This window comes from Boleophthalmus pectinirostris, unplaced genomic scaffold, assembly GCF_026225935.1.
Source record: "Boleophthalmus pectinirostris isolate CB_2022bp ecotype Guang Dong unplaced genomic scaffold, ASM2622593v1 HiC_scaffold_14, whole genome shotgun sequence".
Lineage (NCBI taxonomy): Eukaryota > Metazoa > Chordata > Actinopteri > Gobiiformes > Gobiidae > Boleophthalmus > Boleophthalmus pectinirostris.
In genome coordinates, this window is record NW_026571047.1 from 13,547,751 (window position 1) to 13,563,559 (window position 15,809).

General features: G+C 38.5%; 1 protein-coding gene across 2 annotated transcripts in view; it reads right to left on the reverse strand.

The window, feature by feature from the left end:
* The window catches only part of LOC110159543 (integrin alpha-D-like), a 62,349-nt gene that overhangs the window by 11,034 nt on the left and 35,506 nt on the right, over positions 1–15,809 (reverse strand). For both annotated transcript variants that reach the window (XM_055149873.1, XM_020924103.2), the window contains exons 2-15: positions 11,950–12,052; positions 11,763–11,866; positions 11,608–11,678; positions 11,196–11,310; positions 10,588–10,718; positions 10,365–10,507; positions 10,128–10,278; positions 9,909–10,053; positions 9,746–9,819; positions 9,554–9,674; positions 9,342–9,481; positions 9,115–9,264; positions 8,839–9,048; positions 2,778–2,911 (exon numbers count right to left, since the gene is read on the reverse strand). In XM_055149873.1, the coding sequence (XP_055005848.1) occupies positions 2,778–2,911; positions 8,839–9,048; positions 9,115–9,264; positions 9,342–9,481; positions 9,554–9,674; positions 9,746–9,819; positions 9,909–10,053; positions 10,128–10,278; positions 10,365–10,507; positions 10,588–10,718; positions 11,196–11,310; positions 11,608–11,678; positions 11,763–11,866; positions 11,950–12,052 (1,792 nt within the window). The remainder of the gene's footprint in view (positions 1–2,777; positions 2,912–8,838; positions 9,049–9,114; positions 9,265–9,341; positions 9,482–9,553; positions 9,675–9,745; positions 9,820–9,908; positions 10,054–10,127; positions 10,279–10,364; positions 10,508–10,587; positions 10,719–11,195; positions 11,311–11,607; positions 11,679–11,762; positions 11,867–11,949; positions 12,053–15,809) is intronic.

Below are 15,809 nucleotides of genomic sequence, written 5' to 3' on the forward strand. Positions count from 1 at the left end.
TAAGAATTTTGTTATTGGCTAGTAAAAAAGCGATTACCAGGAGATGGCAAAGTGATCAGAGGCCTAAAATAGAAGAGTGGTTTGATATAATATTAAGTATTTATAATATGGAAAAACTCACCGCCTCACTTAGATTGGAAGGTCATAAATTTTTAAAAAAATTGGAAAGGATGGTTACACTATATTAAACAACATAGATCTGACTTTGTGTAGAACCGGTATGATTGTCTGGATAACAAAGACTGAATTTACACTCCGGTTTAAAGCTACAGTGTTTTATTTTGTTTTATTTTATTTTATTTATCTTTTTTTTTTTTTTTTATTAATTACCTGTTCTTATGAAAGTTACATTACAGTTTGTGCAAATAGAAATGAGAAATGTGGAAGTGCTTAACTGTGGACATTGGACATTCAGAATTGACAATATGGACAATTTGTAAATTACTTGGTTTGCTAAATTATCATGTAAATCCACATTGTGAAAAGACAATAAAATACAAATGAAAAAAAAAAAAAGGGGGTCAAATTTTGCAGCAGGATGGTGCTCCATCACATACTTCTATCTCTACATCAAAGTTTCTCAAGGCGAAGAAGATGAAGGTGCTCCAGGACTGGCCAGCCCAGTCACCAGACATGAACATCATTGAGCATGTCTGGGGTAGAATGAAAGAGGAAGCATGGAAGACAAAACCAAAGAATCTTGATGAACTCTGGGAGGCATGGAAGACTGTTTTCTTTGCTACTCCTGATGACTTCATCAACAAATTGTATGAATCATTGTCGAACCGCATGGATGTAGTCCTTCAAGCTCATGGAAGTCATACAAGATATTAAATATGGATCTCACAGCACCACTACTTAATTCACTGACGTTATGCAACATATTTTTGTATTTGAAGTGAATTATTTGTTCAATTTTCTGTAGGCACAAAAAACTTTTGTCTTGCCAAAATCTGACCTTTCTGTGTTCATTAAATGATCAATCTTTCTTCAGTGAAGCAAATTTATTTAGTATATATATATATATATATATATATATATATATATATATAGTATTAATTTGGGAGGGTTTTAGCTTTCATATGAGACATTTATAAAACCAATCGATTAATTTAAATTCAGGTTATAAGCTTTTGTTTCTACAAAATGGATAAGTGACAAGACTTTTGTCAGGGACTGTATTTGCTTGTCATAAGGGAAGACAACTGGATATTATTTGTGGTACATTGCTTCGAATACTGTCATTAATCCTTTGAGAAAATTCAACTATTAACTTCGTACACAATTATGATGTTTATGTTTGTTTGCATTATTTATTCTATTTTTATTTGAGAAAGATATTTTGTTATCTCTCAAAGAAACCGCTTTTCATGGTGTATAAGTAAAGCAATAAAAGTTGAGATAATATAGAAACTGATCAAAGGCAAATTACAATTGGAATACTCATTGCCTGTTAAATCATGAAGTCTCTGATTCTATAACCATGACTTTCAGTATCATCATATGTATATAATTTTTGCACAAAAATATTACAAGAAGGCAGTAACATTAACAAGGAAAAATTTGATACTGACACAAAAGTTACCAAAATATACTAATCTGGTCTGTTATTTGTTCAACTGCTAGAAATTACATTTTAAGAATTCAGTGTGAAAAACAACCTCAGCAGAAAATACCAACATACTGGATAAATCTGCCCATTTTGGTCCCTTTGCAACCTACATGTAGATCATCTGTATTGGTATTTTGCACATTAAATGTTCCTAACCACTAATGAACTTCAGAAGTAATGTTTGGATCCTGTCATAATCTGCAGTGTCAAGGTGATAATTTTGTGCTCTTCTCTGAATTTCTGGTACCTTAATACAACAGATTATGTGCTGAAATGGGGCCCAGCATGGTTCTGCTGATGTTCAGGAGGCTAGATGAGGGTTCTGTCGTCTCCATTCATGAATCTCACATAGACATCACAGTGTTTATCTGAATGCTCTGAAATATTCCCAATGAACCACCTGTTGTCATAAATACATGCACTGTATTGACCTGGCTGGTACAGAGAGATATCTGGCACAATCTCATTTTGTGTTTCAGAAACTGACACTTCAGTACATAAATGATCTTAAGATATTCTCCTCATTTCTAATTTACCATTGGACCATTTGAAACTTTTTGAATTTTTTTCAGCCAAATCTGAGATGGCTCATAGGGGAGGGTGGCTGATTTCATATGGACTGACCCACTTACAAACTGTCCTAATTTGGCCATACTTGACCCCTACGGATTGAAATCAAATTTAAAATGGGGCAAAAAAAAAGGTTTTTCAAAAATGTCTGAAATTTTGCACAAAATTCCATTTTGCCATCTTGATCCAGAAAGTCATTGACACCCATGCGGGCATCGCCATAGCAATGACATAAACTTGCCATGTTATTCTAATGGGCAAATCACCAAATCACACAGACTTTACCCAATTTCACTCAAATTTTAATCATGGGTGCACACCCCGAGCCTGAGCAGATTGCTATAAGAAAATACAAAAATGGGTGCAACAGCGCCCCCTAGACAATTTGTGTGGAACAATAACATTTTATTTGTCGTAGATATACACAATTTGGTACTCACGTTTGTGACATGGTCATGGTTTAATGACGCCCACACCCCATCATACATTACCATAGCGACAAGCCACAAATCTGTCCTTGCCAGTCTTCAATCTTGTATCTTCACCATTCACTCTTATTTGAACAGTATATTACACAGGAAGTGGTTGCACTTACCTGAGAAGGAGAACAGTCCCTTTGGAACCCACCATCAAGTCTGGCAGACCATCACCACTTTGGTCCAATGATGTTGGACTGATGGACATGCCGAAGAAAGTCAAACTGGACTTTACTTCAGAGGCAGTAATTCTCTAGAAAGAAAGAAAACTAATAAATATGGTGAACAAGCTTGTTGTGCGACAATATTTTATAAATATTGTTCAAACGGTTTCACTGTTCTTCAATTTGTTTCTTGTTGACAATAGAGTTTTATAAATAATAAAACTTCAAATAAAACAAACGAAGAAGATGAATAGAATCAGGGTTAACTCTGACAAATGAACATCATGAAGATCATGGGGAAAAAATAATTGTATATATATATATATATATATATATATATATATATATATATATATATATATATATATATATATATATATATATATATATATATATATATATATATATATGCATACACACATACATATATTAGGCCGGGAGCCAGGTCCACCCCTCAGGATGTTTTTTGCTACCTTTTTTTTCACTATTATTTCCTGTTATATTATATCTTGGGCCATAACGAGTTGATAGGGACCAACCCCAACTCGGCCCCGTTTGGTCTCAGGGCCCAAAAAACACACTTTTTAAGAAAAGCTATTTGCGAAATTATGTAACTGTAAATATTAAGGTACTGAAACCGCATACATGGTCAAATAACCCTAAAATTTGGCATGGTGTATCCTGACACATGGGGAAACTAGCAGAAAAATATTTTGGGGCTTGCTGCCTTTCTACTGTCAAATATCACCCTCAACATTTCCTAAAAGACTAAAAAATGTCTGTCCGCCTGACAAATTGTCATCAAAAGTGATCATTTTTAAGCATTTTATTGCATATATCACTGCCTCAAATGTACATAAAAAAACTTCCCATGTTCATAAGCTTCAATTTAAGCCCAAGATGACCTTTGTATCTAGAGGGAAACAGCTGCTATGACCAAAGTTCTTCACTGTACCTCAAATCGGCAGAAAGCAGAACTTTCAGGCTTTACCATTACTTATGGGAATAAGCAGGATTTTTTTAATAGAAACAATATTTGAAAAGAGTTGACTTATGTACTGCTGTACTATATATGAAGTGAATTACATTAAAAGTAAATAATATTAATTACATTAATAGTGACTAATATTAAAACTCAAGGTCAGAGTGCAAGATAAAACTATGGTAACCAGGTTACACATACAAACTCACACACAACCAACCAACATCCTGACCCTTCATGTAACATCCCATCAGAAGTTATTTTCCAAAGACAATTGTGAGAGACGCTGATCATTTTTTCTGGTTATAAGAAGAGATTGAGTCTATTGGGAGATTGGTGTCCTTTTATAGGCGTCCATGACTTCTAGACTGAACATTAACTATTGTCAGATTGTGAGATAACAGCCAACCAAAGTAGATGTGGGAGACAAAGTATGGTGTGTGTACGTGTGTGTGTGTGTGTGTGTGTGTGTGTGTGTGCGTGTGTGTGTGTGCACAAGTCTGTGCGTGTGTGTGTGTGCGAGTGTGTCTGTGCGTATGTGTGCGTGCACATGTCTGTGCCTGATTTCATCAATAAGATCAGTCAAGTTTCTGTTTGAGGCTAAACTTCAATGAAATTGGAAACATTGGGTCTCAGTTCTTGTGTATTTACACATTGAATACTGCACATTATTTCATTGTTGTAATGAATACACTGATTTTCAGATGGGTGTAATGCAACAATATACTATTGAAAGCAGACAACATGCCAAAGAAACAACAAAATGATGAAGACTGGACAGCTGTTCAGAGTTCTTCAAAGCAGAAACCTCCACCTCAGCCATCTCTGCAAAACTACAGCCTGCATAGTTACAAGGGGACAGTAAATGATAGGTTCATACTTTTGTCTTCTAAGACTGATCCACTGAGTGCATTTACTGTTTTTCCAAAATGCTAACCATGCTTTAAGCAATTGGTTGGTTCAGTTCTCAGCCCCCTCCTCTTCATACTCTACATCAGGGGTCTCCAACCTGTAGCTCAGGAGCTACCAGTAGTTCTCCACCCCATTTCAAATAGCTCACCAAGGTATTGTTGAATTATATATATTGTGCTGAATAAGTACAATTTGATTAATTATCATTGTAAATCTATGATATTAATGGCCAGTTTTGTGCACTAATAAATGAATAATGGGTTATATGTCATCTATCTAACTGTCCCTAATCTAAGGCTGTGGCTCTTATATTTACTACATTTCTTGCAACTGTTAAAATAAGTAACTCTTTGGCATTTTTGTTTTGTAAAGGCTCTCCAGTGAAAAAAGGATGGAGACCCTTTCTCTTCATCCTCCCCCCTAGGTCATATAATCCTTCCCCACAGCCTCCAGTTCCATTGCTTTGCAGATGACATGGACTCTGCCTGTTCACCAAATCCATAACCCCAGCCACACATTCCACCCTCACAAACTGCATCGCCTTGACTGCTGCAATAGCTGCTCTACAGTTCACCCCTCCAAACTCCTCAACAGACTCCAGTACATCCAGAACTCTGCTGCCCGCCTCCGCACCTGCACCTCTCCTCCCATGAACACATCACCCCTGTCCTCAGAGATCTCCACTGGCTCCCCATCCCTCAGAGCATCCAATTCAAACTCCTCACCACTGTGTACCACCAAGTCCCTCCATAATCTGGCCTCCACCTGCTTCTCTGAGCTCCTCCACCACCACACCCCAACCCATGTCCTCTGATCAGCTGACGCCAACCTCCTGTGTCCCCCCCAGCAGGACCTGGGGGGACAGGGTCTTCTCCACTGCTGCCCCCACCCTCTGGAACTCCCTCCCCAAACACATCAGAGACTCATCCACACTCCCCATGTTTTTTTTTGGTTTTTTTTAAAAAGCCTTAAAAACCATCTCTTTAAAACCCATCCATCCATCCATTTTCTTCCGCTTATCCGGGGCCGGGTCGCGGGGGCAGCAGCCTAAGCAGGGACTCCCAGACTTCCCTCACCCCAGACATGTCCTCCAGCTCCTCCGGGGGAATCCCGAGGCGTTCCCAGGCCAGCCGAGAGACATAGTCCCTCCAGCGTGTCCTGGGTCTTCCCCAGGGCCTCCTCCCGGTGGGACATGCCCGGAACACCTCCCGAGGGAGGCGCCCAGGAGGCATCCGGAACAGATGCCCGAGGCACCTCAACTGGCTCCTCTCGACGTGGAGGAGAAGCGGCTCTACTCCGAGCTCCTCCCGTGTGACTGAGCTCCTCACCCTATCTCTAAGGGAGCGCCCAGCCACCCTGCGGAGGAAACTCATTTCAAGCGCTTGTATCCGCGATCTCGTCCTTTCGGTCACTACCCAGAGCTCATGACCATAGGTGAGAGTAGGAACGAAGACTGACCGGTAAATCGAGAGCTTCGCCTTTCAGCTCAGCTCCCTCTTCATCACAACGGTCCGATACAGCGACCGCATCACTGCCGAAGCTGCACCGATCCGCCTGTCAATCTCACGCTCCATCCTCCCCTCACTTGTGAACAAGACCTCTTTAAAACCACCTTTAATAATAATAATAATAATAATAATGATAATAATAATAATAATAATAATAATAATAATAATAATAATAATAATAATGTGTCAAGCAGAGAATGTCTCCATGAGACAGAAACGTGAGTCTGACACTTCAGCTGCAGAGTCTGAAACAGCTACAAAGAAGGCACTGATCAGTAAAGCTTTTAGTTGGGTGCATGACCAGAGAGAAACTGAAGTTATGGAAAAGGGTTAGGTTGTTAAACTTGCTCATCTCACAGCTTTGTGTAATGAAACCTTAACAGAATTCAGAGAAGCGGCTGTTGCTGACATCACTAGTCATAACCTCAGACAAAAAATGGTCAGACTGTGCTTGTGTTACCATGTACTGTTTGTGACAACATTCATGAAACTTGTCTCCTTGGCAAAAAGATCAACTCCTCTGATTGTGCACAGCAGGTCTTCATCACTGAGTTCCAGAGCTTTTTTTCTCTAAATGTTTGTATACACTTGATTGGAAGCTGTATCTCTTGCTGGACACTTACTTCACTGCACTACTACTGCAGAATATGCAATAACTCCTGAACAAAACTAAAGAATCCACAAGCTCACATTTCTGTCTCATTGAGAAATTGTCTTGACACTTGCTTAAAGCATGTGTTGGCAGCTTTTATGGTAGTCATAATCCAAAGACATCAGTAACTGATTCAACAACATCTTGCTAACCAGCACAATCAAATGTTTGTGTGTGAAGTTTCTTTTTTATATCATGGATCGCAGTAAATGCACTCAGTGGATCAGTCTTAGAAGACAAAAGTATGAACCTATCATTTACTGTCCCCTTGTAACTATGCAGGCTGTAGTTTTGCAGAGATGGCTGAGGTGGAGGTTTCTGCTTTGAAGAACTCTGACCAGCTGTCCAGTTCATCATTTTGTTGTTTCTTTGGCATGTTGTCTGCTTTCAATAGTATATTGTTGCATTACACCCATCTGAAAATCAGTGTATTCATTACAACAATGAAATAATGTGCAGTATTCAATGTGTAAATACACAAGAACTGAGACCCAATGTTTCCAATTTCATTGAAGTTTAGCCTCAAACAGAAACTTAACTGATCTTATTGATGAAATCAGTGCACGCACACACAAGCACAGACACACACGCACAGACATGTGCACGCACACATACGCACAGACACACTCGCACACACACACACGCACACACACACGCACAGACATGTGCACACACACACACGCACACACACACACACACACACACACACACACACACACACACACGTACACACACCATACTTTGTCTCCCACATCTACTTTGGTTGGTTGTTATCTCACAATCTGACAATAGTTAATGTTCAGTCTAGAAGTCATGGACGCCTATAAAAGGACACCAATCTCCCAATAGACTCAATCTCTTCTTATAACCAGAAAAAATGATCAGCATCTCTCACAATTGTCTTTGGAAAATAACTTCTGATGGGATGTTACATGAAGGGTCAGGATGTTGGTTGGTTGTGTGTGAGTTTGTATGTGTAACCTGGTTACCATAGTTTTATCTTGCACTCTGACCTTGAGTTTTAATATTAGTCACTATTAATGTAATTAACATTATTCACTTTTAATGTAATTCACTTCATATAGTACAGCAGTACATAAGTCAACTCTTTTCAAATATTGTTTCTATTAAAAAAATCCTGCTTATTCCCATAAGTAATGGTAAAGCCTGAAAGTTCTGCCTCCTGCCGATTTGAGGTACAGTGAAGAACTTTGGTCATAGCAGCTGTTTCCCTCTAGATACAAAGGTCATCTTGGGCTTAAATTGAAGCTTATGAACATGGGAGGTTTTTTTATGTACATTTGAGGCACTGATATATGCAATAAAATGCTTAAAAAATGATCACTTTTGATGACAATTTGTCAGGCGGACAGACATTTTTTAGTCTTTTAGGATATTTTGAGGGTGATATTTGACAGTAGAAAGGCAGCAAGCCCCAAAATATTTTTCTGCTAGTTTCCCCCTTGTGTCAGGATACACCATGCCAAATTTTAGGGTTATTTGACCATGTATGCGGTTTCAGTACCTTAATATTTACAGTTACATAATTTCGCAAATAGCTTTTCTTAAAAAGTGTGTTTTTTGGGCCCTGAGACCAAACGGGGCCGAGTTGGGGTTGGTCCCTATCAACTCGTTATGGCCCAAGATATAATATAACAGGAAATAATAGTGAAAAAAAGGTAGCAAAAAACATCCTGAGGGGTGGACCTGGCTCCCGGCCTATATGGTGTTTAAAAATAAATCACAGTTATACAGAAACTTTTACAAATGAACACTCAGATTGCCCTAGTAGTATATTCACTACATTCCAGTGATCACATGTGGGGACAAGTGGGAGGAAATGTGCAAACCCATAATAATAATAATAGATTGAAAGACTGGATGGAAAGCACCACATTTTAAAAGAGATGATATAATGGTACTAAAGGCTGTTTAATCAAAGAAATCTTGGATTTCGCTTACCTGTGAATAGGTGGGATTAATCCTCCTAAACCCAGAGCCATGGTAAATATAAATAGTGCCTTGACCACCATTCTCCAAAGGGGCTCCCACAGCTAAATCAGCCAATTTATCCGAGTTCAGATCTGGCAGTACAGCAAGAGATGACCCAAACCTTCCTTTTTCTGGCACCCCCCTCAGGATTAACGGAGAATTAAAGTGACAATCCACAATCTAATAAAAATAAATAAATTATATATATATATACATACTCTGCATAAAAAAAAGATAATCTTTTACCGAATCAGTTACGTCGCAAACATAGACTCTTCCTTCCCTGTCTTTCTCTCTGTACATTGGTGAAGATATCAGCAGCAGGTCAGTGAAGATGTCACCATTGACATCCATTGTACAAAGCTCTGCCCCAAAATATTCACCACTCTGTTGAAGCTGTATCAATCACAGCGTCAGCAGCAGGTTAGCAGGTGATCATTGGCCTTTATTCAGTCTCAACAGTGACTACACACCTGCCAATCCACTGGATCAATCTGCTTAGTGTTAGAGTTAGTACTATCAATATACATTACAATGCCTCTGTGTTGATACCGTGGTGCACCAACAGCTGTAAATGTCCCAGCCACAGTATTTGCAATAGCTATAGAATAACCTGCAACACAATGTGTCAAAACATAGCAGAAATGAAACACATTTGCTCTTTCAACATTTTAGAAAGACTTGCCAAGGTAACTGTCGTTGTCAATGTTTTTAGGCTCATAGAAACTCGTCATGGCACCAGACTGGGTGTACTTCTGTAATCCTCCTTTCCACTCATTAGCACCAACAGCTGTCATTTGAAATCCCTAAGCAAGATAAAACACTCATATTTAAATATATGTAAAGTTTTGTATACTCACTAAAAGTGGACTGTTACCCCACTAAAAAAGGCTGCAGCAAAGCCCAACTGGGACATTTCCATTTTCAAAGTCTCCCCACCTGTTTGAGTTCCTAAATAAAATGTATTTATAGTTCAAATCTAACACTAAAAATCAAATGAACAAAGTTTTGACCATGAAAAGCAATGAATATGTAGTTACCTTCAATAGAGAAGATTTTTTCCTGCAGAGTCTGTCTTATTTTTTCAAGAGCATCAAATCCTTCAACTTGAAAGACATGGTCTTTAGATGATGCAATAGTTATAAGCTCATCCTTTGCTGAAGGATTATTAAATGAATTCCCAACCTACAAGTTTTGACAAAGTGAGATGATGAGTAAAACTAAATGCATTTGATTTGAAGTCAAGCTTCATATCTTACCCCAATGGCAAATCGAATAATATTTTTTCTGTTTGCTGCCGCACTAGCTCCTGGTAAGTAAAGTCCGTCACTGGACTCTCCATCAGTAATGACAATCAGTACATTATTTGCATTTGGTCGATTACCACTTGATGATGTGAAGACTTCATCTCTGAAAAAATTGTATTAGATTTCATATTTGTACAATCATTATAATTTATAATGCAGCAGAAACTGGCATCAGCCACAGTTACTTACACAACTCTCTGTATTGCTGTAGCTGTGTAAGTGCCTCCTCTCAGTTGTTGTATATTATTTATTTGTGACTGCCACGACTCAGTTGGAAAAGTGTTGAAATAATAACTGATACGAAACGAATGTGAAAACTGTATGATGGCAAACTAAAATAAAGAAATACATATTATTATTATTATTATTATTATTATTACAATACAACTTCGGTAAAAATATTTTCTCCCACCTTTGAGTCTTTTCTGAGAAAATTTTCAGTCACATTGATGACAAAGGTCTTCATTTTTGAGAAATCTGCTGGATATACACTACCTGAACCATCTAAAAGAAATGCGATGTCTGCTGGTTGGCTCGGGCATTCTGTTAGGACAAGAGATTACTAATAAGTCATACCCTATAGAGCCTATAGTCATAACTGAATCATGTGCATGGAGCTCAACAGTCCTGTCCACTTCAAAGTCTGCACAGGTTACAGAAGTAAAATTTCCATTCATTTTTCCCATGGACATTTGGAAAATTCTAATTTTAAGAGTTCAAAGACATCGCAGAGGTTAACCAGCTACATGAATAGTAAAATACATAACACAGTTCTATTACGTCCAAAAAACACATTTCAAATTTTGTGAAATATTTGAATAACTTAGAGGTTTACAAGGTTTCAGAAACTGATTTTGAATAAAATTACACATCTTCTAGTCATTAATTACATAGCTGATTAGGTAACATTAATTTCTTTCAAAAGTCTATGGGAAAAATGAATGGGAGAATTACTTGCAGAATCAGGGGCAGATGGTCACTGTTGATCTCCATAGGGCTATATAATATAAGTCTATGTACCTGCAGTAGACGTAGGCGTGGTTCTTCTTAGATTGTTATTTTGATCAATCTCTAAGCACAGACCGTTGTACATGGTGATGCTCCTGCAATCTTTTGGAATGGTTGGCCCACAAACCTGATAAGAGACATCTTCATCATTAGCGTTCATAATACAATGTTTAAATCGTTATATAGGCTCTCAAACTATAAATGCAATGTGGTGCAACTAAGGGAAAGTAAGTTCAATGCAAGTTGAGAAGCTATTGTAACTTCTATGTCACCTGAAAATAACTCACTAAACTAAACCTATACATTACTGTATTTTATCTTTTTCTGCCCTGGGAAGACAATTTAGGAATCCCAAACAGTATCACTTTAACATTGTTACTCGATAACATAATAAATCCAGAAGAGCATGGCTTTAATAATTTACCAGAGAGTTTTCATTGCTGGGGTTAAATGCCATTGCCAATCCAAGAGAGGAGTTATCTGCATAAGGTGGCACTGTGTAAAATGTGGAGATAGTATTAAAGAACAGCTTAGATCATTGTGAAGAGTAAAATGTGATCAAATAATTGGTTCTCATACATTCAAGCTGGATTTTGCTGCAGCTCATGCTTGTAGGTGAACACTTATAAATCTCTCCTCTTCTTTGTTGTGAATACTGCTCAAGAGGAGCACTGACCAGCAAGCTGTGAAGACACATGTATAAAACAGACACATTCTCGAGTATTTCTTTTAACACAATGTATTTTAACGCATTACTCTCACTTACCCATTTTTTTTTTGAATCACCTTGTGTCCAAATCCTGCCGCAGGGTTACTGAATGATTTCCAAGATACAGGTTCAATGTTAAAACCACTTATACTCTGTAACACTAAAGACAAGAAAAAAATAAATACAAATTTTATAAATTAAATGTATGCTTAATGTAGGAGCCATTTTGACCTTTATTTGGTGCATGCCTGTCACTTTGTCCTCCACCCACTGTGTAGCAGTAGGGCAATAATATATTTAAGGGCCAAGATGGCAGCCACACATGCTGCTGATTGGAGACCATGGACCGCATTGTTTGTATTGTGGAATAAGTGGATGGTATTGGTAAGCCAATAAAGAACTAAGAATTTAATTGTGGATTTATGTTAAAAGTGCATTAAACTAAGTTTAAATCAGTAACCAGGTGGTCAGTGGCATTGGGCCACTGGCTGCTACACTTACTGCCTGGTTAACAATTGACCCAAATTCCAGCTTACCACCCAGCCATGGTGTAAAATTAATATGTAGATGGGCTTAGAATCAAACTATCCAATTACAGTACTTCTTCTGCCTTTAGAACATAAACATTTCTTATTGAAGCATTGTGCAGTGGTGTTGCAGTCAGTATCTTTTAAGGCCATGGCTGAAGACTAATTTCATATAAGATCTTTGAAATGTATTTTTGAGCCAACTGAAGAAGTGAATGAGTAAATTGAAGTAGTGAATGGCACGCCCTCTTATGGTTATTTGCTTTATTTTATATTTTGAAATTAAATCTACATGATAAAGTTATTTTTGGCTAAAATGTGTTATTTGTATATAGTGCAGCAGATTAATTGCATATTTCAAGAAAATCTTTCAAAACGGTATAAAAGCATGAAATTTGGAACAGATACTCTCTAAGGATCACTTTTCAGGAAAAATGTATTAGCCACCCAAAAATTCAAAATGGCAGCAATTTTTCAAAATGGCCGCTATTTGTCTTAAATGCTCATTATGTTGAGTGTTCAAACTGTGGTGTAAGCATAAAATTTGGTGAAAATACTCTGTTAAGAATGTTTTTTGGAGAGTGGTTTTTGTCCCTCAAAAAATCAAGATGACAACCATATGATGGCTGAGATGGCCACCACCATTTTTTCAAGATGGTGATCAAATGGTGAGGCTATCATCAAGATGGGTACAAACATTCTTCAAGGAACATTCTCGTGCAAAAAGGTGTGTGTCATTCAAAAATTCAAGATGGCCACGATTTTCAAGATGGCCACCATTTCTGTCAGAGCTCATTTTAATATGTTAAGGAAAGTTTAGTTTAATTAGAATGAACATCATTACACAACCAGGGAACACTGGTGACTTCACTGCTGTTAAACTCAGTATGGACTTCAGTGTCAGCTCATCTAGTTTTACTTACACTGTAGTTCTTGACTAGTAGTAATAGTTTAGGTAAGTTTAGTGTCCCAAATGCATCTAACAGCCCCTCATCAATTAGCGAGTAATATATGTAGTTGGATCAGAGTCCTACTCGGGTCGATTTTTGGAGACCCACACTTGCCCACACCCACGCAGTACAGCACCACACCTGTGCCTGTTCACCTGTGATTATATCAAAGTTAAATCTGCACCCACCTGGACCTGTTAACATTACCCGCGTTACCCGCCCATGTCCGTGATAAATTGGGGTCAGCCCATTAGTCCGAAAGCTCAGTGGTCCAGGACTAAACCAGGACTAAACCAGGACTGAACTGACACTGTGTCATTAGCTGATTATAAATATATACATGCTGCAACCACAGACACGATTGCCAGGACTACACCAGGACTGCACCAGAACTGGACCAGGACTGAACCAGGTCTAAACCCAGGTCTAAACAGGACTTAACCAGGTGTAAATCAGGACTAAACCAGTGTCATTAACATAAATATATAGGCCACACGCCACAACCGCCGAGCTGATCGCTGGGACTACACCAGGACTGGACCAGGTCTAAACCAAGACTAAACCAGGAGAGCACCCCTGCTGATGGTTTTATGTTACAAATACACTAAAATCACTCTCTCAGCCTGGTCTGACATTGTTCCGGGAAAAGACCGGGAAATGGCACTTGTTTCCGGGGCAACCGATGCCCTGCAAGTATGTCAAGTATTTTTCTCCCATTTGTTGTTCCTTTGATTCACCTGACCCACCCGTATGTAATCACTACCTGCCTGCATACCTGTCCGTAAAATTCCAAAAAGTTAAAACCTGCCGATTGGGTACCCAGTGCAGGACTCTGAGTTAGATAGCCACACCTGAATTGACAGCTTGTGCCAGTGCCAAGCAGGGCAATACATGACTTGTTCATGTATGCTTACCCGGAAGGTGTGCAGATCACATGGGACTTAAATGGCATTGGATGAATGATCGGGCTAAGTGTAGGTGACCCGAACCTAGTTTTATCCCAAACATAAATGTGTACTATGTCTATGATTGAGGTGGTAAAAGGATAAACCCTCTGCCTTAATCATACAACAAACCCCCAAAATGTCAAGAGGCCAACTGACTGAATGAAATGTTGTCTTTGTCAGAAAGACACAAAGAAACCCCTCCAGTCACCATCTACCTATAATGTTTCTCTTAAAACATGATTGCCACCAACATTCCACTCTTTCACAAGATCAGCAAAATGTCAATGGCCCTGGACCTGGAACAACTCAATGAAAGTGGTGGTATAGAAGATACTTTGAAAAGGAATCAAGTATTTCTGCCTGATTTTATGTTTGCATCACCAGTTGAACAATTGAAATAATTAATACTCTACAGCACAGGTGTCAAACATAAGGCCCAGGGGCCAGATCTGGCCCTCCAAGACCTTTAATGTGGCCCTTGGGTGATTTTCTACTAAAATATTTTAATTATATTTTCTATTAAAATATTGTTAATTTTCTGCGGTGCTGAGCAGAGCAGCGTCTCCAGCGTCTCTGTACGTGGCCCCTCCCACCAAAGCAGCACAAATGAAGACTTGTCTCTTTCCAGATGCTCTTAAAGGACGATCGTTTTGACTGGTGACCGTGACACCCTCATCAGAAAAATGTCCAACATGAGAAAAGTGGAGCCAAGTGCAGGATTTTCCAAGAAAAATTGACTTATTCCTATTTGCATACAAGTTAATATTAAAACATTGTGTTGAAAATTAATTTTTCTTAAAGTTTCAGGTTGTTCATAATATTATAATATTATAATAAGAAAGAGTTAATCAATTAAAAAAGATTTCTGTAATTGATTTGCGTTTCTCTGCACAAATATTTGAACTTATTGTTATTATTGGGGTATATATGCCATGAGTTTTTCTGATCCGGCCCCTTTGGGATCAAAGTAGGTTGGATACGGCCCCCGGACCAAAATGAGTTTGACACCCCTGCTCTACAGGAATGGTGGCCATCTTTTAAAATGGTGGCCGTCTTGAATTTGTGACAAGCATCTTTTTTCCATTATCATGTACTTTAGAGAGTATTTATACCATATGTTATGTTTGGATCACTTTTGAATAATTTATATAGTAACTATTTAGTAGCATCTTGAAAAATGGCTACCATATTGAATTTTTGAGTGGCCAACGCCTTTTTCCAACATGTTGCCCCTTAAAGAGTATCTATGCCAAATTTCATGCTTTTATACCAAAGTGAATGATTTTTTCCACTCATCTGCTGCACTAATAATTCTACTCTCCAGACTACTAAACTACAAAATAATATTTTCCGTTCATGCTTATGGTTACAGATGGTTCAGCGGACATGAAGCTGGGGGAGTTCAAAGCCAAGCTGCGTAACTTTGAGGCCACAGAAGATTCGGACCTAGTTGCTGACGAGGCCGGGAGAGAGGGTACTAAAAGCCGGAGCAG